Source organism: Arvicola amphibius, chromosome 15 (assembly GCF_903992535.2).
Source record: "Arvicola amphibius chromosome 15, mArvAmp1.2, whole genome shotgun sequence".
NCBI lineage: Eukaryota > Metazoa > Chordata > Mammalia > Rodentia > Cricetidae > Arvicola > Arvicola amphibius.
In genome coordinates, this window is record NC_052061.1 from 16004446 (window position 1) to 16026374 (window position 21929).

The 21929-nt window shown below is 49.1% G+C and overlaps 1 protein-coding gene across 6 annotated transcripts; it reads left to right on the forward strand.

Moving 5' to 3' along the window:
• The first annotated feature begins 7 nt into the window (after nucleotides 1-7).
• On the forward strand, nucleotides 8-21224 carry Brme1 (break repair meiotic recombinase recruitment factor 1). Of its 6 annotated transcripts, none has more exons than XM_038312921.1 (10): nucleotides 8-75; nucleotides 386-444; nucleotides 868-918; nucleotides 5817-5991; nucleotides 8831-8909; nucleotides 11850-11954; nucleotides 15128-16246; nucleotides 19074-19171; nucleotides 20434-20526; nucleotides 20824-21224. In XM_038312921.1, the coding sequence occupies exons 3-10, from the start codon at nucleotides 888-890 to the stop codon at nucleotides 20948-20950; spliced, it is 1827 nt and encodes a 608-aa protein (XP_038168849.1). In that variant the 5' UTR covers nucleotides 8-75; nucleotides 386-444; nucleotides 868-887; the 3' UTR covers nucleotides 20951-21224. The 6 variants fall into 6 exon arrangements, with proteins under 6 accessions (XP_038168849.1, XP_038168848.1, XP_041910170.1 ...); XM_038312920.1 differs by lacking the exon at nucleotides 8-75 and adding an exon at nucleotides 103-124; XM_042054236.1 differs by lacking the exon at nucleotides 8-75 and having other exon boundaries at nucleotides 109-444.
• Nucleotides 21225-21929: the final 705 nt, after the last annotated feature.

Here is a 21929-nt window from a genome sequence, read left to right on the forward strand (position 1 = left end):
ACAGGCAGTGCGTGGACACGCATGCGCCTGATATGAGGCGCGCGCGGAGAGGAGGCGGAGCATACGTGAGGCGCGGTGAGGGTGTTGCGCGTGCGTGGGGCGGGAAAGAGGTGGAGGGTAGCAGGTGTGAGGGTGCGGCGGCGTGACGGGCGGAGGGCCGTGGCTCTTGCCGCTGTGCCCTGTTCTGTCCCGCTTTGTGGGAGTGCGGGGGTGTTACTGCTGTCGGTCACTGTGGGGCAGGTCGCGGGGAGCGCTGCGTCCACGGTGCCGGGCCTCAGGCCTTCGGGGCCCCCAGCGCCAGTCGGCCACACGATCCAATGTCTGTCGATGTGGTCATTTTCTCAAAATGTCACGCAAGTAATTTAGGCGATTTATTCCCCATCAGATGCAAGCTGATCTCGTCCCTACTAAGGACAGAGTGACTTCGTCTCTGCTGTGGCCCAGGTTGGTTCTGGCTTGCCTTGAGTCCCAAGCCCGAAGACCAGAAACGACACCCCTGCCCCAGGTGGCCCTGGTTAAGGTCACTTTAGTGGTTCACCAGTGGTCTCTCAAAAGCTTCCACGTACCCCACATCCCAGATACATAACTCTGGGCGCTGTGGGGTGGGGTGGAGCACAGCTGTCTCCATCCCAGAGACTAAAGTAGAGAGGTCCTGAGGAGGGCAGAGATAGTTCCTTCACACAGGGAAAGGGTGTGAATTCCTACCTGGCCATTGCCCAAGATGGCTATGACCTGGTGTCCTGCAGGAATTAAGCTGACCCCCCTCATCGGGCCGCCAGATGGGCCCGGTGGCAGAGGGAGACCACTGGGTACACACAGGGACATAAAGTGCTGGCAACAGCTATAGAATTTGTTTGTTGCTTTCAGATTTCTCAGGGAAAGATAAAATGAATAAGAAGAAGAAGCAGCGGGACTCAGGTATTTGGTTTATAAAAATTGGCATTATTATTATTATTATATTTCATTTTGCTTCATCGACACAGGGTTTCTTTGTGTAGCCCTGGCTGTCTTGGAACTTGCTCTGTAGACCAGGTTGGCCTCAGATTCATGGAGATGCAGTTGCCTCTGCCATCGCTGCCGAGGGCACCCCCACTATGTGCCTTCAAATTGCCTTTTTAGTATTCATTTATTTGAGGTACTGGGCGTAGAACATAGACCTTCCTGCATGATAAATACTCTGCCATGAAACTACATCTCTGTCCCAAGTTGACCATTTTATTTTTGATGTGTGTTTTTGAGATGGGGGTGGATTCTTGCCATGTGTGCTGACTGTTTTATGTCAGTGTGTCTCAGGCTGGAGTCATTTGAGAAAAGGGACTCTCGACTGAGAAAATGCTTCCAAAAGATTTGCCTGTAGCTAAGTTTGTAGTACATTTTCTTGATTAATGATGAGTGTGAGTGGGCCCAGCTCAGTGGGGGGGGACACAGTGGATGGGGGGGAGGGAAGTAGTCCTGAATTAGATAAGAAAGCCAGGAGGCTGCTTCCCTCCATAGCCAAATGCTTCAGATCCTGCCTTCCTTTGATGATGGACTATGATGTAGAAGTGTAATAAACCCTTTCTTCCTCGACTTTGCTTTTGCTCACAGTAATAGAAATCCTAACCAATATATCATGTAGCCCAGGCTGGCTTTGAACTTGTTATCTTCCTGCGTGCGCTGGGATGAAAGGCCTGTAGACCAAGCCCAGGTATTTTGCTGTTTTATAGACAAGTTCTCACTCTGGGGCTGCAAAGGTGGCTCAGTAAAATGCTTGGCAAACAAGCAAGAGGAGCCCAATTTCCAGACTCATTTTTAAAATACCAGGCATATTCGCGGCCAGCCTGGTCTACAAGAGCTAGTTCCAGGACAGGCTCTAGAAACTACAGGGAAACCCTGTCTCGAAAAACAAAAACAAAATAAAATAAAATACCAGGCATGGTGGCCCATGCTTGTAGTCCCAGTAACTTGCTAGCCAGCCAGTCTAGCCTACTAGGCGAGTTCCACATCAGCGAGAGATCCTCATAAAACAATGTCGGCTGAGCAGTTGGCTCTGACTGACGAGCATGCTATGTCAGCATGAGGTCCTGGGTCTGGATTCCTAACACAGAAGCTGGATATCATGGTGCCTGTCTGTGACCCCAGCACTAGATGAGGGAGGGGACTGGAGACAGTCTAGACACAACAGGGCACCCAAGGTTCAGGGAGAGAGTAACCCCAGCACTAGAGGGGGAGGAGACAGCTAGTCTAGACAAAACAGAGAACTCTAGGTTCAGGGAGAGAGTAACCCCAGCACTAGATGTGGGGGAGTGGAGACAGCTAGTCTGACACAACAGGGAACCCCAGAACTAGATGGCAGTGGGGGAATGGAGACAGCTAGTCTAGACACAACAGAGAACTCTAGGTTCAGGAAGAGATCTTATTTCAAAAAAATAAGATGTAGGACTAGAGAGATGGCTGCTTTTCCAGAGAACCCGAGTTCAGTTCCCAGAACGCACATGGAAGCTCACAACCAATTGTATGTAACCCCAGTTCCACACCCTCTTCTGGTCTCCAAGAGCATGCATGTGGTGCACAGACATATGTGCAGGCAAAATACCCGAACAAGTAAAATTTAAACATTTTAGAACTTACAAAGGAAGACACCTAATACTGACCTGTGACTTCCACATGCTCACTTGTGATATTTTATTAGTATTTTAATAAATGAAGCTTGTCTGAAGACAAGAATGCAAAACAGCCACACTAGTCAGCCAAACAGGCTGGGCAATGGTTGCACACACCTATAATCCCAGCACTAGAGAGGAACATAAAGAGGGATGAGACAGGAACTCGCTCTCTTTCAGTCTGAAGATTTCACTTAGCTAAGAGCTCTTTAGTGGGTTGGCTGCTTTTCTGATCTTCGGCTTGAACCCCAGTATCTGTCTCTAGGTTTATATTATTCTTGCTACTCTCACTCACACTTGGCTAGCGTACCTCAGGTCCCCAGTTCCATCCTATCTCTATAGTATGTTCATGTTCATGCAATAGGTGTAGTGCGTGTGCATTTGTGTGTGACTCTGTATGTAGAGGTCAGTGTCAGGTGTTTCCTCAGTCACTCTTCACTTTGAGTCAGGGTCTCACCATTGGGCCAACAAGCTCCAGGGATTTGTCTTTCTCTGACCCTACAAAGTGGGAACTACAGTCTTAGGCCACCATTCCTGGCTCTTTTTTTCCTTTTTGGGTTTTTTTGTTGTTTGTTTGTTTGTTTGTTTTTGAGACAGGGTTTCTCTGTAGCTTTGGAGCCTTTGTAGACCAGACTGGTTTCGAACTCTCAGAGATCTGCCTGCCTCTGCCTCCTGAGTGCTGGGATTAAAGGCATGTGCCACCACCTCCTGGCAGACTTTTTATTTTTGTTTTTGTTTTTGTAACTGTCCTGGAACTAGCTTCTATAGACCAGGTTGGCCTCAAACTCACAGAGATCTGCCTACCTTTGCCTCCTGAGTGCTACGGTTAAAGGCGTGTGCCACCACCACCCGACTGTATTCCTGGCTCTTACATGCATATTGTAGATCTAACTCAGGTTCTCATGCTTGTATTGTGTAGCAAGTCTGACTGAATTCCAGAAAGAAAATATTCAGGTTTGGTTTTTCTATTTTGTTGTAGGAAGAAGCCCAGTATGCAGTAGATGCTCTATAAATGCCCAAAGGACTCTTATAACAAGCTTTCTTTTGGGCCACTAACCAGCTCCCAAGTCATGACACAGAAACTTGTTATTAGTTATGAATGTTCAGCCTTATCTTAGCTCTTGTTTTAAACTGTTTCTCTTTATCTACATTTTGCCTGAGGGCTTTTTAACCTTCTTTCTGTATATCTTACTTTCCTGTTTCCTGTGTCTGGCTGGCTGGTGGCTGCCTGGCTTCTGACCCCAGGTGTCTCCCTTTCTTTCTCCCTTATTCTTTGAACCTAGACTTCTCCTCCTCCTCATTCTCTCTGCCCACCAACCCCGCCTATCCCTCTATTGCCTAACTATTGGCCATTCAGTTATGTTTTTTATTAGAACAGTCAAGAGTCTTAGGCAGGCAAGGTGAAACAGCAACATATCTTTACTTAATTAAACAACTGCCATTGGGGTTTTTATTGTTGTTGTTGTTTGTTTGTTTTTTGAAAAAGGGTCTCATGTAATCCAGGCTGGCCTCAAACTCTCAATCCTTCTACCTTAGCCTTGCAAGTGCTAGAACTAAAGGCATGCACCGCCACCTGACTTCTGTGTGTGCTCAGTGCTTTAGACTACTGAACACTAGTGCTGACTTGTACATTCCTCTAGTCAAAACAGAGGAAGAAAGAGAAGGACAAGCTAAGCTTGTGTGTGGCTCAGTCATAGGGGGACAGGTGTAAAAGCCGAAGGATCCTGTTCTGTCCTGTAGCGCCCGTGCCACTACAAGACAGTACGGTGCGTGAGCCAGGAACTAAGCTGGAGACTTAAAAACACATAGAAACAGACAGAGACAGGGACACGGGTCACTCTTGATACAAGAATGCCTAGAATGCCCAGTTTATTGTGCTCCGGAGAAGCTTATACAGGGATCCTTAGTCACACCCAGCTCTCGGGATCTTTCAGCTGTAGGTCACTTCAGCCTGCCATCAAGGTCTCAGAGCAGCTGCAGGCAAAGAAAGTCAAGGGGCCAGGGCTCTGTAGCGCCCGACATATAGGAGATGACCTGATGCCTCCCAGAGGCTAGCAGAAGCACTGTCACTGTCGTGTGAAAAGGAAAGCCAAGGGTAAGAAGGGGAGGGTGGTGGGGACCTCAGACGTGGTTCCACCATTTGAACTGAGACCTGCCTTACTTCTCCCAGAGGAGAGGGAGCTTGGTCCCACTTGTCCCATGTGGTTTGGAGCCAAGGTGCTTCAAGATTTAATCTCAGACTTGGGTGGCAGAGGCAGACGGATCTCTGTGAGTTCGAGGCCAGCCTGGTCTACAAGAGCTAGTTCCAGGACAGGCTCCAAAGCCACAGAGAAACCCTGTCTCAAAAAAACAAAACAAAAAAAAGATTTAATCTCAGGAGCTGGAGGATGCTCAATTCTTCCATAGGACCGAGCTCAATTCCCATCTCCCACATGAGACTCACAACTGTCTGTAATTTCAGTTGCAGAAGCTCTGATGTCCTCTTTGGCCCCTGTAGGTTCCACATATGGACATGAAACACAGACAAACATGCAGATGAAATACCCATATACATAAAATTTTAAAAGTAATATAAATAAAAGATTCTATCTCAATCATGGCCAAATTAATAGATTAAAAAGCTGAGGTGATGGTTCAGTTGTGAGGTGGCACACTTGTGATCCCAGCACTGGGAAGGCAGAGGCAGAATGTTCCCTGGGCCCAGCCTACTTGATGAGAGCCACTGTCTCAAGCAATAAGCTGAGTGACTCCTGGGAACTTACACTTTATGTTCACCCTGGGCCTCCATGTACATGCACAGGCAGGTATATTTGCACATGGACACAAAAGCCCTTGAATCAGCTTCCAAAATGCAGGCTACCTATCATTCCCGCATTTTGGAAGCTGGGGCAGCAGGACAGAGAGTTAGTTCATGGACAGCCTGGGCTACAGTAAGATCCTGTCTCACCAGAAAATAAAAAGAATCTAATTGTATGACCACATGAGGGAATGGGTCCTGGGTCTTGAATGAGGCTCCCTCCCATCTCCCCATCACCAGGTTAGCACCAGAACTGGCCTTCCTGCCCTCAACACGGACCCACCACCTATAGTCTAGCTGTGGCCCTCCTGTGCTAAACTGACAGCCATGCTGTGCCTGATCTGCATCCCTGCCCCTCACTTCCCTCTCCAAACCAGGGAACAGCCTCCCTTCCTCAAAACCTTCTAAGAACCCACGGCTGAAAGACCCCCAGGGAAGTCCCCAGAGCTCCATGCTGATGCAGTCACACCATTCCAGAGAGTTGGAAGACAGCCCAGAATCTACTGCCTCTGTAGAGCCAGATGGGGAGGAATCACGACCCGCAGCTTCCAGGTAGGTGGCTCAGAACCGGCCCAGCTCTGTTCACCCGGGAGGAAGGTTTAGTTAACACTGATTGAGTCTCATTCTCAGCTGGACTACAGGTTGAGGCTGGGAAGAAGCTCAGCTGGAAAGGCACTTCTTTTCACAAGCACAAAGACGGGAGTTCCACCTCCAGAACCCATGTGAAAATATCTCAGCATGGTGCTGAGGAGGTAGGACAGGTGGATCCCTGGGGCTCACTGTCCAGCCAGTATAGCCTAATTGGTGAGTTTCAGGCCAGTGAGTGACTCTGCCTCAAAGTGCCCTGAGGATGACACCTGAGGTTGTCCTCTGGGTGCATGCATGTACATATACACACATAAGAAAAACAGGCCAAGCCGGGCGATGGTGGTGCACGCCTTTAATCCCAGCACTTGGGAGGCAGAGGCAGGCGGATCTCTGTGAGTTCAAGACCAGCCTGGTCTACAAAGCTAATTCCAGGACAGGCTCCAAAGCCACAGAGAAACCCTGTCTCGAAAAACCAAAAAAAAAAAAAAAAAAAAAAGAGAGAGAGAAAAACAGGCCAGTTATGACAACATACACCTTTAATCCCAGCACATGGGAAACAGAGGCAGGTGGATACCTATTAGTTTGAGGCCAGCCTGGGTTACATAATGAGACCCTATTTCCAAAAGAAAGTAAGAGAGGAAGGAAGGAGAAAAGTGGAATTAGGAGGATCAAAGTGACTGGTAACTTATGTCTTTGAGAAAGACAGTGTGGGCTAGGTGACCACATTTACTGAATTAAAAATATTGAGGCTTGGAGCTGGAGAGATGGCTCAGTGGTTAAGAGCCCTGACTGTTCTAGAGTACCCGAGTTCAATTCCCAGCACCTACATGGCAGCTAGCGACTGCCTATAACTCCTAGCTCTGACACCCTTACACAGACATACATGCATGCAAAATGCCAATGCAAATAAAATAAAAATAAATTATTTAAAAAAATATTGAGGCTTTTGCTCAAGCCCAGTATAAGTTTTCCATGTATGTCTGTCTGATCTTAGGTTACAGAAGACTTGCTAACAGTGGCACCATGAAGCCACAAGTGTTGGCTCTGCAGACTTGTGGGAGCCACACATCACCTAGTCTTCCCTCCCAGAAAGTCACAGAGATTTAAGCCTCTGCTAAGCCAGTAGGGATGCACTGCTGTGAGGTCTCCCAGTCTACAAACATAGGGGAAGGGCAAGAATTCTACCCATCTTGTGTTATTTTTTTAAATGTTCACTAAGAAATAGCACCTATGGGGCTGGAGAGATGGCTCAGTGATTAAGAGCACAGACTACTCTTCCAGAGGTCTTGAGTTCAATTCTCAGCAACCACATGGTGGCTCAAAACCATCTATAGTGGGATCTGATGCCATCTCTGCGATAACATTGTACATGCAGAAAGAACACTCATATACATAAAATAAATAAATCTCTCTTTTTAAAAAAAGAAGAAACAGCACATATAGAGAAAAAGATAGAAAAGAAAATCAATATAAAACAAACAGCAAAATGTGGAGAAAAATCTTGCTGGAGCTCCAGAAGCCACAGAAATGACCTCAGTGTAAAACTTGTTGTTCCCTCTGCAGTGCTGGGATGGAATCCAGCCCTCATGTCCGTGTTCTACCAAGCTACCCCAGCACCTAAAAATATTTTTAAAAATACTTGTTTTGAAGCCGGGCGGTGGTGGCGCACGCCTTTAATCCCAGCACTCGGGAGGCAGAGGCAGGCGGATCTCTGAGTTTGAGGCCAGCCTGATCTACAAGAGCTAGTTCCAGGACAGGCTCCAAAGCCACAGAGAAACCCTGTCTCGAAAAAAACCAAAAATAAAAAGTAAAAAATAAAATTGTTTTGAGACATGGTCTTACTGGGCAGCCCTGGCTGGCCTGGAACTTGATCTGTAGACTAGATTGACTTTGAACTCACAGAGATCTGCCTGCCTCTGCCTTCTGAGTGCTGGGATTATAGGTGTGCACCACCATGCCCGGTTAGAATTCTGTTTTTTTTTTCTTCCCTTTCTCTTTCCTTTCTGGTGTGTGTGGATGGGAGCTGACTTGCAGCACATCATCGGTGTGACCATCAGAGGATGTCCGGGACAGCCTGTGGTGTCAGTCCTGACTTCCCACTTGTTTGAGACGGTGTCTGTTGCTCTGCTGTGGGCAGGCCAGCTGCTGTCACAGGGTGCTGGGGTTACAGTTCTTGTACCACTCCCTTAGCTTCTCTATAGGCCTGCTTGTGTGGCAAGGGCTTTTATCCATGGAGCTATCTTTCAGATTCTTTTTTTCTGTTTTTGTTTGTTTGTTTGTTTTGAGACAGGGTTTCTCTGTGTAATCCTAACTGTCCTGGAACTCAATTTGTAGACCAGGCTGGCCTCAAACTCACAGAGATCCATTTGTCTCTCCCTCTGCCTCCTGAGTGCTGGGATTAAAAACATGTGCCACCAGGCCTGGCATGATCTGGGCACTTGCCTAGCAGGCGCCAGGCTCTGGGTTCCATCCTCAGCCCTGTGTAGGGGAAATGGAATTGATGTATTTTTAAACCCTAAGAGGCAATTTCCAGGCCCTCCCTGGAAGATTCAGAATTACTTTTTGTTTAGGTTCTCACCTCCCTTTGTTCTTGAGAAAGTAAGTAGAGATATGTTGTGGTATATGTATTTGTGCCTGTGTGTGTATATACGTGTGTCTGTGTGTGAGCATGTTTGGGGGATAGAACCCATAGCCTCACATACTAGGCTCAGCTGCTGGAGCTGCACCCACTCCATTGTCTTGGAATGTAAGTAACATCTAGAAGGACTTCAAATCCTTCTCTGTTTTGCCTCTTCTCGCCCAGCAGCCTTGTGGAGGATACAAGAGCTGCCTCTGACCTCCTGGAGTCACGGGAAGAGCTGGTCCCCCTGCCTCCTTCTCAGGTGAGCCTCCTCTTGTAAGGTCTATATCCTGTTCTGAGCCAGCAGCTCTTCACTGCCCACAGGGATGCAGGGACATAAGACAACTTGTGTGAGACTACAAGAAAAGAAATGAAAGCAAGGCATGGTGGTGCACTCCTTTAATTACAGAGCTTGGGAAACAGAGGTGAGTGAATCTCTGCGTCCAAGGTCAACCCGGACCATATAGTAAATTCTAGATTCTAGACTAGCTTAGGCTATAGAGTAAAGCCTTGTCTCAAAAAAACAAGAGCTGGGGCTGGAGAGATGGCTCAGCAGTTAAGAGCAAGAGCACTGATTGCTCTTCAGAAAATCTGGGTTCAATTCCCAGCACCTACATGGCAGCTAACAACTGTCTATAACTCCAAGATCTAACACCCACACACAGGCATACACGCAGTCAAAACACCAATAAATTATTTAAAAAAAGGAAAAGGTGAGGGGGTTGGGGATGTAGGGTAAGAGGAGGAGCAGTAGGAGATGTAGCTCAGTTGTAGAATGCTTGCCCTAGAGCGCATGAAGACCTGGATTATCCCAGTGCCACAGAAAACAGACGTGATGTCCACAATTCTAACACTCCAGAGGAGAGGACAGGAAGATCAGAAATTGAAAACCAGCCTCAGCTATATATCAAGATCAAGGCCAGCCTAAGTTATATGAAATCTTATCTCTGACAAAGAAGCAAAAAATATCAAATGGAAAAAATAAAGCATATTTAACAAGGGGTGCTGGCATAACTGGATATCAACATATGTAGAAGAATGAAAATAAACCCATATCTATCACCATGCACAAAACTCAAGTCCAAATGGATCAAAGACCTCAACATAAAGCCAGCCACACTGAACCTTATAGAAGAGAAAGTGGGAAGTACATTGGAATGCATTGGCACAGGGAACCACTTCCTAAATATAATCCCAGCAGCACAGACACTGAGAGAAACAATTAATAAATGGGACCTCTTGAAACTGAAAAGCTTCTGTAAAGCAAAGGACATGGTCAACAAGACAAAACGACAGCCTACAGAATGGGAAAAGATCTTCACTAATCCCACATCAGACAGAGTTCTGATCTTCTAAATATACAAAGAACTCAAGAAATTGGACACCAAAAGAACACATAATACAATAAAAAAATTGAGTACAGATCTAAACAGAACTATCAACAGAGGAATCTAAAATGGCTGAAAGACACTTAAGGAAATGTTCAGCATCCTTAGTCATCAGAAAAATGCAAATCAAAAAACTCTGAGATTCCATCTTAACATCTGTAAGATTGACCAAGATCAAAAACACTGATGACAATTTATGCTGGACAGATTGTGGGGAAAAGGGAACACTCATGCATTGCTGGTGGGAATGCAAGCTGGTATAACCCCTTTGGATGTCAGTGTGGCAATTTCTCAGAAAATTAGGAAACACTCTTCCACGAGACCCAATAATATGCCCAATACTTTTGGGTATATATCCAAAGGATATTCAATGGTGCTACAAGGACATGTGCTCAACTATATTCATAGCAGTATTGTTTGTCATAGCCAGAACCTGGAAACAACCTAAATGCCCTCGACTGAAGAATGGATGAGGAAAATGCGGTACATTTACACAATGAAGTACTACACAGCAGGAAAAAATAACATCTTGAATTTTGCAGGAAAATGGATGGAGCTAGGAAACATTATTTTGAGTGAGGTAACCCAGACACAGAAAGACAATTATTACATGTACTCACTCATAGGTGGTTTTTAAACATAAAGCAAAGAAAGCCAGCCTACAAACCACAATCCCAGAGAATTTAGACAACAATGAGGACACTAAGAGAGACTTACATAGATCTAATCTGCATGGGAAGTAGAAAGTATAAAAAGACAAGCTCTCCTGAGTAAATTGGGAGCTTGGGGACCTTGGGGGAGGGTTGAAGGGGGGAGGGGAGAGGCAGGGAGGGGAGCAGAGAAAATGTCGACCTCAATAAATATTAATAAAAAATGGTCAGCTGGACTGTGGTAGCACAGCTCCCAGCTCTTGGGAGGCAGAGGCAGGCAGATCTCTGTGAGTTCGAGGACAGCCTGGTCTACAAGAGCTAGTTCCAGGACAGGCTCCAAAGCTACAGAAACCCTGTCTCGAGGGGGCTGGAGAGATGGCTCTAAGGTTAAGAGCATTGCCTGTTCTTCTAAAGGTCCTGAGTTCAATTCCCAGCAACCATATGGTTGCTCACAATCATCTGTAATGGGGGTCTGGTGCCCTCTTCTGGCCTGCAGACATACATGGAAGGAATGCTGTATAATAATTAAATAAATAAGCCAGGCGATGGTGGCACACGCCTTTAATCCCAGCACTCGGGAGGCAGAGGCAGGTGGATCTCTGTGAGTTCGAGACCAGCCTGGTCTACAAGAGCTAGTTTCAGGACAGGCTCCAAAGCCACAGAGAAACCCTGTCTCAAAAAACAAAAAACAAAAAAAAACTTAAATAAATAAATAAGTAATTAAATAAATAAGTAAGTAAATAAATAAATATTTAAAAAAAGTCAAAGAAATAAAAAATAATAATAATAAAGGAATCTTATCTCAAAAACAAATTCCAGTGGGGGCACAACTTAAAATAAGGAATAGCTGGGCAAGGTGATATACACCTTTAGTCCTAACACTCAGGAAGCAGAGGCAGCCTGCTTTACACAGTGAGTTCCAGGATAGCCAGGGCTACATAGAGCTTGTCTCAAAAAAGAAAAAAAAAAGAAAGAAAACAAGTAAATAGTAAGGGTTTAAAGATTGGTCTGTAACTGAGTAGTATAGTAATTCCTAGGATGCAGGGAAGTTTAATCCTGAGTACTGAAAGAAAAAAAAGGGGGGGAAAGGGGTATGTTGGGGCTGCTGTTCCTAAGACCCCCATTCTTTCATGCTGCTGCTTTATTCTTGTGTCCCTTTTACAGAACTCAGGTGGGAGGTTTGTCCCCCAGTTTGCCAAACCAAAGAAGACAATAAAAAGAAAAGCCAAGGCGTGGGAAGAGGCTCCAGAAAGCTGCACCGGAAGCCAGGTAAGAGCCTCCCTTCCCTTAGCTGGCTGCTCCTACTGATTGACCGTGGTCTTCCTTGATGCTGCCCAGGCTGATGCTCTGCCCCTGCCCCTGACTTGGCAGTCCACACTCAGACTCCTGGTTTGCACTGTGTGCTAAGCATCACATCTGAGACCACCCTGTACCATGGGCTCAGTTTACATGGAGATAGTCAAATTCAGAAAGGTAGTATATTTTTCCTGACTGCTTCCTCTGCTTCTTGGGGGCTTCTGTACAAGTCAGGAACATTTAAAAATGTGGGGCCTGGAGAGATGGCTCAGCAGTTAGAAGCACTAGCTGCTCTTCCAGAGACTCCAGAGTTGGGGTTGCAGTCAGTTGTGAGCCCCCGGAAATGGGTGCTGAGAATCAACGTCAGGTCGTCTGCAAGAATATTATATACTCTTAAATGCTTGGCCATCTCTCCAGCCCTCGAGAGTCTTAGGATTGCCCTTGCCATCATGAATCCTGGGGTTGACAATGTTGCTGATGCCACATGCCCCTGGAGGAGAGTACACAGTGGCCTTTGCTGCCGCAGTGTTTGTAATAGTCACTGACTGGAAACACGCTGTGTAACCGTCAGTGGGTGAACATTAGGGTTGGGAATGGCTCAGTGGAAGAGCACTTGAGTAAGCAGTGCACAAATGTAAATAGATCGCACAGAACCCTGGGTCATCCACCCCCAACACTGCAGAAACTGTGGAAATGGGAGGGTCAGAAGTTCAGGGCTATCCTGAGCTATGCACCAGCTTTTGAGACCAGGTTGGGCTTCGTGGGAACTAGTCCTGGGCAGGGTTGGGAATGGGGGGTTGGGTCTGTAGAGTTAGTTAGAGAAGGGGGGGGTTGGGACTGTAGAGTTAGTTAGGGAAGGGGGGGGTTGGGACTGTAGAGTTAGTTAGGGAAGGGGGGTTGGGACTGTAGAGTTAGTTAGGGAAGGGGGGTTGGGACTGTAGAGTTAGGGAGTGGGGGGTTGGGACTGTAGAGTTAGTTAGGGAATGGGGGGTTGGGACTGTAAGTTAATTAGGGAAGGGGGGGTTGGGACTGTAGAGTTAGTTAGGGAATGGGGTGTTGGGACTGTAGAGTTAGGGAATGGGGGGTTGGGATTGTAGAGTTAGTTAGGGAATGGGGGGTTGGGACTGTAGAGTTAGTTAGGGAATGGGGGGTTGGGACTGTAGAGTTAGTTAGGGAATGGGGGGTTGGGACTGTAGAGTTAGTTAGGGAATGGGGGGTTGGGACTGTAGAGTTAAGGCAAGCAGGTCGTTGACAGGAAAGGCAGAGTAGATAGCATGTGGGAGAGGTGGAATGCAGCTATTTTTTAATTTTTTTGTTTTTCGAGACAGGGTTTCCTCTGTGTAGGTCTGGCCTCCTGGAACTTGCTCTGTAGACCAGGCTGGCCTTGAACTCACAGAAACCCACCTGCCTCTGCCTTCTGAGAGCTGGGATTAAAGACGATTGCCGCCACCACCTGGCTTAGAGTAAATATTTTTTTTTTAAGAACAAACAAATGAACCTGGGAAGTGGTGACACACGCCTTGAATCCCAGTACTTGGGAGCCAGAGACAGGTAGATCTTTGTGAGTTCCAGGACAGCCAGGGCTGCAAAGAGAAACCCTGTCTCCAAAAAAACAAACAAATGACAAAAAACAAAAAACAAAACAAAAACCAGCTATAGTTGGGCACATTGATGCATACTTGTAATTGCAGCACCCAGGTGTCTGAGGCAGGAAAATTTCGAGTTCAAGGCCAGGCTTTACTACATAATGACAGCCTATCCTTTTTTCTTTTCTTTTTTTTTTTTTCTTTGAGACAGGGTTTCTCTGTGAAACAGTCCTGGCTGTCCTGGAACTCGCTTTGTAGACTAGGTTGGCCTTGAACTCACAGAGATCCGCCTGCTTCTAGCTCTCCAGTGCTGGGGTTAAAGGCCTGCTCCACCACCTGGCTGTTTGTCTATCGTAAACAACAAAAAGTGCAGCTTATGGGCAGGCAAGATGGCTCAGCCCATAACAGCTTTGGGAGATGGACGCAAGTGTCTGAGTTTGCACCAGCTTGGTCAGGCTGCACAGGGAGACCCAGTTTCAAAACCAGTGGATATGGAACAAGCGCAGCTTGAGTAGAAGGTCACTGTTGCCACAGCTGCTTGCTTCCTCATCATTGGTGGCACTTTCTGAAGGGAGAGATTCTTAGACAGGTGACATGGAGCCAAGATTGGCCCTTAAACTTCTGATTCTCCTACCTCTGCCTAGCAAGTGCTGGATTACAGGTGTGTGCCACACCGCTGGAAGGTAGGTCTTCCCCAAGCTCACAAGCACCCCGTCATGACGTTGTACTAGAGCAACTCAGGGTGTCAGCACTGGAAGACGTGAGTAAAAGGCACAGGGAACTTTCTGCAGCGATTTTTACAACAGATTGCAGTGACCTCACAGGAGAAAAGCATCTACCGCACCGTCATCATCATTGAGCTCTCGAGACAGAATCTCACTATGTGGTCCAGAGCTCTGAACCTTCCTCAGCCTCTCAATGTGATGGTATACGTGTGCCACCAAGTCCAGCCCAACCCCAGCTTCTTTGTAATGGCGTTTTTGTTACCTGTATGCACATGTATGTATGCGAGTGTGGGTGTTGGTGAGCGAGTGTGCATGTGAGAGTAAGAAGGCAGCGTTGTGAAGTCGGCTTTCTCCACCACGCCGTGACAGAGAGTGCCACTCTACCCACCGGGCCTTCTCACTGGCTCTGCTGCATCTTATTTAAGTTGATAAGAGGCTGGTGTGATGGATCAGCAGGCCAAGTCACTTGTAACCAGATCTGCCAACCTGAGGACCCTCGTAGAGGAAGCAGAGTGAACCGACTTCCATAAGTCGTCCTCTGGTCTCCATTTGTACATTGTGGCAAGTGTGTGCGTACACACATACACACAAATAATGTAATAAGCTGATGTGTCCGAAGTGCCATTGGGTCAACTGGAAGCAGAGCCTTTAAACCCTTCACTGACTCTCTGGGGGTGAGGGTAGAACTCAGAGCCTTGTGTAACTAGGCAAGTGCTTGCTGTACCTAGTGGTGGGTGCAACCATCTGATCCTGAGGACAGGGCTTGTACCAACTAGAGAATCCTTCAGAGTGCTTGATTATCTGAGGCCAGGACTGAGTCTTCTTATTTCCACAGGAAACATGGCCAGAGCTGGGTGCCCTCCAGGCAGGAAGCCAGCCAAAGAAGGAGTCCCCGAGGTTCCCTCTCCATGATGCCCGGAGGCCAGAAGACCAGACATGGGCAGATGGTGCCTGCTCAGAGGAGAGGACCATCTCACCAGATGCTGGAAGCCTAGGGAACAATGACTTTGAGATGCAGAGGGCCAGGGTTCAAGACAGTAGTACTAGCCAGGAAAGGCACCTGTCAGATGGTGATGCTGAAGGGAGAGAGGCAGATGGCAGAGCCTCACAGGAAGGAGGTGCCCAAGGAGGGGAACCCCAGGAAGAAGGCATCCTCTCCATTTCAGCACCAGCCCCTGCCTCAGACCCCATTGTACCTGTCCCCACGCACATACTCAGTAGCACAGATGCAGCACCAAGCTGCAGCAGCCCAGAAGATGCCTCTCTTACTGACAATGTCATCACAGCTGTGAGCTTAGATCCCTCTGTGCTGCAACAGAGGGTTCCAGAGGTGGTTGGGCTGCCAGGCTCTCCAGATGGACAGACCCCTGGTGGAGACTGCACTGGGACTCTGCTGGGCTACACACCTCTTGCTGAGGAGACCACAGCAGGCAGAGAGGAGGTCAGGTGGGAAGAGGGGTCCCCTGGTGGCATCCTGGCAAGCCTCACTGAGACTGCAGTTCCCGAGAAAGAAGAGCCTATGGTGGATGCTGGAGATCCAGGCCATATAGAACAGGAAATGGGTCCCGCTGTCAAGACCAAGGACCCTGACTCTGATGGACAGTTGCCAGGAGGGATAGGAATGCTGCCTTTACAGGCCCAGCCCATGAACCAAAAGGTAGAGGAGTTAAGCAGCCTGAACTGTCATGGAGACTTTGAGGGCCTCAGCTTGTCCCCTCATACCTCCTCTCAGCTAGAGCATAGCCATGCAGCTAGTGACCTTCCCCAGAGGACCAAGGCCTGTCATAGCAGTCCAGGAATTCCCATAGACCTGGCAGGACGGCAGCCATCAGTTCCCAGTTCTAGAGATCAGGCTGCATGGCAGGAGTCCTCAGCAATGGAACTAGACTTCCTGCCCGACAGCCAGATACAAGACGCCCTGGATGCCCCCAATGTGGAGGCCCTACCTGAGCAGGTAAGAGCCTTCCTGTGCTCAACACACACACCCCACACCCTGGTCAGTGAGGTTCGAAGGCAAGATGGGACTTATGTGTCTGACACTTCATTTATGTGGCATAGGCACATGGGGGTGGAGGACACACAGCAGCCTTGAGCACAGTGAGGTTTCCTGAAAGGCAGACCTGCTGGCTATCCGTGTGGGCCTGACTTGTGTGACTGGGACCTCCCTGCTATAACTAGAGCCCTCAGCTGTGCCACCCATGCCCAGCGTCTCCTCCTGGCTGGCAAGGGGATGTGGGAAACTACTACAAGTCACACACCTGAAGAAGCTAGATGGAGGGAGGAGACTCACTCCTAAACTGGAAAGAGCCCTCGCTCCCTTGAGACTTGCTGGGAATCTTGACAAGATTTTCCTGTAGACATGTGAGAAATCGTGCTTTGTATTATCGTTCCTAAGGGTCTTGTCCACTCACAGCTGCTCAGATGTGGCCTTCTGTGCCTCTGAACCAAGGCCAGCCATTCAAGGTCACTTGTCAACCCTCCTTCCTGGGGAAAAAACAGCCCTACTCTCTGGACCTGACAAAGAGTTGTCTGTCACACCCTGAAACTAGGCAGGGTATAGTACAGAGGCTGAGGGAGGCCAGGCACCTGCTGGAGAGGAGAAGCCTGTGGTGTGTGTGTGGTCTGCTGGAGTCCAAAGCTGCTCTGTCTTGGAACGGAGCTTGGTGGTGTCCAGTAGACTATGTGAGCCAAGATTTCACACTGAGCCACAACCTCCTGTTGAGATATTTAGCTAGTCCATTTTGCCACTTTGAGAGAAGCTTTTCATAAGACACAATCCCTCAATGCAAAGAATTGTACCTAGTGCTCAATGCAAGAAACAGGCAGCCATGCTTCAAGGCTGAGTTCCATCCTAGTACCAAAGGGATGGAGAGAGAGCCTGCCCTTCCATCCTTGTTGGGGAACTTGTTGGGCTATACTTCTCAGGACACTGGGCTTGTGGTGTAGGCCAACGTGACTCATCTTAGTACTGAGAAGCCAGGGTTCCATCCCACTCTGTAAAGAAAATCTATCAGGACCAAAGGAATCTGACATTCAGCTTGCACAGCGCCAGCCTGGGAGCGCCTATCTTTGACACCAGGTATTTCTGAAAAAGTCAGGGTGACCCAGTCACTGAGCATGCTCCTACTAGAAGGCCATCAGCAGCCCAGCTCAGCTGGAGGGCAGAGGCTCTAGCTCCCAACATAGGGACACCTAGGACCAGGAAAGGGTCTCCTGCTGGCCTCGCAGCCATTTCCACTGAGGGCGTGACAGTCTCAGCCTTGCACAGTGCTCTCCTGCCAGGGATGTGGTGGCTTTTCCTCAAGGCTCCAGTGTTGGTCTGAAGCTGGCAGGGTGGCATGGCTGAATGGCATGTGTGGGGCTTTGGGCTCCATCCCTAGTACTTCAGGAAAGCAGATCTTTTCATCCCTCCTAGGGTTTGGGCATTGGCTGGTCATATTTGGATGAGGCTTTCAGGGCTTCAAGGACCATAGCCCCTTTTGTCAAAGGCAACACCCCCACAGGCATGCTAGAAGTGGCCCCTTTTAGAGGGAGACTTCTCCCCACAGCTGAGCAGTGTAGTAGAATGGGCAAATGTGAACATCCAATTTCATTTCATTTTAGATGGGTTTGCAGGTTGCCCTGTCTGGGCTCAAATGACCTTCCCAGGTCTGTAATGCCAGTCCAGCACTGTCCCTGATGAATTCCCATGACAGCCTATTTGCAGACTTTTCCATACAGGACTCATGCCTGAGGCAGGTAACAGCACCTCCTCTCTGTGGTTGCCACTTGGGTTCTGAGACTGTGTCTCTGCAGGCCATGTTGACCTTAGACCCCCAGAGTTACATGTGCCCAGCTCCAGGGTCTTTTTTCTTTTTTGAAAGGAGGCAGAATCTCAGTCTTGTAGTGAGAAGCTGCGGGCTGTGTTCCTGCCGCCCAGCTCCCGGCCGCCTGACTAGCTTATGCCCTGAAATAACATCACACAAACTGTATTCTTTTAAACACTGCCTGGCCCATTAGTTTCAGTCTCTTACTCACATCTTGACTAACCCTTATCTAATAATCTGTGTAACACAATGAGTGGTGTCTTACCAGCAAAGATTCAACATGTCTGACCTGGTGGCTGGCTCCATCGTGACTGTCCCAGAGATGAGAGGCATGACGACTGCCTGAAGCGTCTAACTTCCCTTTTTCCCAGCATTCTGTTCTGTCTACTCCACTCATCTAAATCCTGCCCTATCAAAAAGCCAAGGCAGTTTCTTTATTAACCAATGAGAGTCCTCCGTCACAGCCTGACAGTAACCACACTCGCACAGGGCAGCCTGGAACCCAGGAGGCTGGCCCCAAACTCACAAGCACCAATCCTGCCCTCACCCCTAGTTTCTAGGATTACAAGTGTGTACCACCATGCCTGGCCATGGTTTTTGTTTTTTTCAAGATAATTCTCACTATCTAGCTCTGGCTGTCCTTGACCTCACTTTGTAGATCAGGCTGGCATTGAATTCACAAAGATCTGCCTGCCTCTGACCCCCGAGTACAGGGGTTAAAGATGTGCACCACTAAACTCAGCTTTGCTCCAGGATCTTTGAGATGCTTTGGGACACTTCCACAGTGACTGGGGTAAAACTCATCAGTGTATCACGAGATGCACAGCAGCCTGTTGCAGGAACAAGGAGGGCAGAGCCACTGTCTGGAGCTCCTCCTAGGCATCGTGCTTCCTCCTTAGGAGCTCAGCTAAAGGGAAATCTTAGGTCTCCCTCTGCCAGCTTGGGTGATTCACACACTGTCCCTGCTCCTTCCAGGGTTCTCCTGCAGGGAATGTGCCAGGCCTTGGCTGGCCTGTCTCTAGCCCATATGCCATCGGAGGATCCCCAAAGGCAGTGACCAAAGCTCATCCCAGGTAGGCTTCCCAGTCTTCAATCCAGAATGAAAGCGCCTGTCATTCAAACCACCATGTACTATATATCCTGGGAGCTCAGGTGGCCCATGGTCCACACTCAAAGAAGTGCCTGTCCTTAGGAGCTGAGTCCCCTGGGGTAGTCCCTCCAGTACCTTAGACTGTTCCAGCCTCTTTGTACATGGGTGGTCCTGAGCTTCACAAACTGGTGTCTAGTCAGGGCTAGGAACTGTGGGTAGAAACAAGTCTGAGGGTGCCCAGCTCTGGCTCTGGGCAGGTACCCTAGGGACTACCCCACCCTTTCTCCTCACTGCCCTGTCTGGCCCTCACAGGCCTTCCCTCCAATTACCTTGCACTTGAACCTGACTGTGTCTCTGCAGAGGCTTATAAATGATTTACTGCCAAGGTTCTGTTTCCATCAGGCAATCACAAAAGAGGGCTAGAATGGCACCCTGACCTCCTTGGCCCCTTTCCCTCCTCCAGCCTTCTGCCTGCCACTTGTCAGCAGTCCCTCCCTACGTTTCTCACTCTCCTTCAGTGTGCCAGAAGCGGGTTAGCCATGTTATTGTGAGATATCCCAGTCAGCGCTGCCCCAGTGTGGGTCCTGGGTCCAGTGGGTGGCCTGGGCTGGATGAAATTCTAGCCAGCACAGCAGGTGCCTGGAGCCTGGATGGTAGAACTGGGACTCGTGAGTATAGGAAATTCAGAGGGAGACAGTTGTTAGCCTGAGCTGACAGGGTCCTTATTCTGCCTGTACATAGATATAGGTTGCACATCTCTATGGGAAATGTGGCATGCCCCTTCCAGATTATCTTGAGTGCTGGGGATTATGGAGAGCAAATGGGGTAGCTCAGCTGGGTAGTGGTGGTGCACGCCTTTAATCCCAGCACTCGGGAGGCAGAGGCAGAGGCTAGTCTGGTCTACAGAGCAAGTTCCAGGACAGTCTCCAAAGCTTCAGAAACCCTGTCTCGAAAAACCAAAAGGGGGTTGGCTAAGGAGTTAAAATCTAATGATCAAGTTAACTGGGATAGACTATTCCAGACTCCTCGAGACACTGGGAGAATGGCCAGGTGGTGCCCATTGGTGAGGAAGGCCATGGCAGCAACCCAAGCATGGCAGTGTGTGGTGGCAGGGGTTGGAGGGAGGATGTTCTTGGTGCAGGGGAGGGGCGGTTGGAAGTGGGTCGGCCATTATAAGCCCCTCAAACCCAAAGAATGGCTGACTCCCGAGCACTCGGGCCATTCCTTTCTTCCTCCTTCCAACAGACTGGCTGCGGGGACCTGGGCACAAGAGGCCTGCAGGATGCAAGACGCCACAGACACCGTGCGTGGCCTTGTGGTAGAGCTCTCCAGTCTCAAGTAAGGGCAGCTCAAGTCACCAGAGAGGAAAGGGAACAAAGCAGAAACTGAGGCAGGACTACCAGAGAGGGGCGGGAATGGACATCTTGTGGTCCTGCCACATTCCACCACATCTGTGTGGTAGGATTCCTACCATCACCTCTGACCTGCATGGCTCAGGCTTTTACGTTCAAAGGGCAGGATGTGCCTGCACCTGCCATTTATGCACCTGTGAGGAGCCAGCTGGCAGGTGTGGTCGGGTCGTCCCTGTGCAGTGGAAGCCCCAGCTAGTACTCCTCATTTCCCTTTCTTCTACAGCCGGCTGATTATGAGCACCCACCGGGAACTGGAGGCCTTCAAGCGCAGGAAAGCCAAGCCTCTGCCTTACCTGACAAAGGGGTTGGGGAGCCTTGCTAGAGGGGATCAGGGCTGGAGGGACCTATAGGCTCTTCCAGCCTGGACCCCGCAAGACCTCTAGGCCTTTGGGGGTCAGTTTACCTGGGCTCCGTATGCCAGAGGCTGAGGCTGAGCTTCAGGACATCATCAACAGCAGGCCCTACCCCAGGTGCTCATCCAGCTTCCAGAGCCTCCTGAGCTGAAAAGCAGTTGCTTTTCCCTTTGTTTCGGGAGGCGAGAGGTGCTCTTTGTTCTTTTCTGTGTTTTGTCCATGTTACTTTTGGGAAAGCAGCGGCGAATAAATGGTGCAGTCATAGCCGTGAGTCACGTGGAGACGTTCCCAGCTTGTAAGTTCTGCCCACAGACCACTCTACCGTCTCCTCCACCTGCAGGCGGCTAGGTGTAGGGCTAGCCAGAACACAGGTCAGGGCTCCCCACAGCTCAGTGTCCCAGGTTTCCAGGAGGATGGCTGTGTGTACACTGGTCACATCCATACACAGGTGGAGGGCACAAAGACAAGGTCCCTGAGACCCCAGCCTACTGCTTAGGAACGAGCTCTGATCATCTGCCTTCCCTCACCCTGCCTCTGCACATGAAGTGTCCAGCTGTGTTAGGGGCAGCCATCCTGTTTGCTTAAGTACCCTAGGAAGACTAACCTCACACAGTCCCTCCCGGCTCTGGGTTATGCAAGGAGCTGCTGCTGTCCCAATGCCACTCACAGACCCCAGGCTACTAAGAAGCCCTTCTTTAATCACCTTCCTCTTCCCTGGCTCCCAGCCCACCCCAGACCAGGAACAAAGAGGGTCCCGGGAAATCTAATTCCTGTTCTGACCTCAGCCCCAGAAGAACAGGACTGAGAGTGAAGCCTCAGGCCGGTTAGATGAATGCAGGCAGGGCTCTTCCCAGCACCCTGCAGGACGTGTGGAGCTGAAGGAGACAGGTGTGATGACGCAGCCTCTGCACTTGTACCAGCCTGTTTCCCTGAGCCCTGTGCGCCTTCAGTGCAGGGGGCCCCTATTTTGCATATC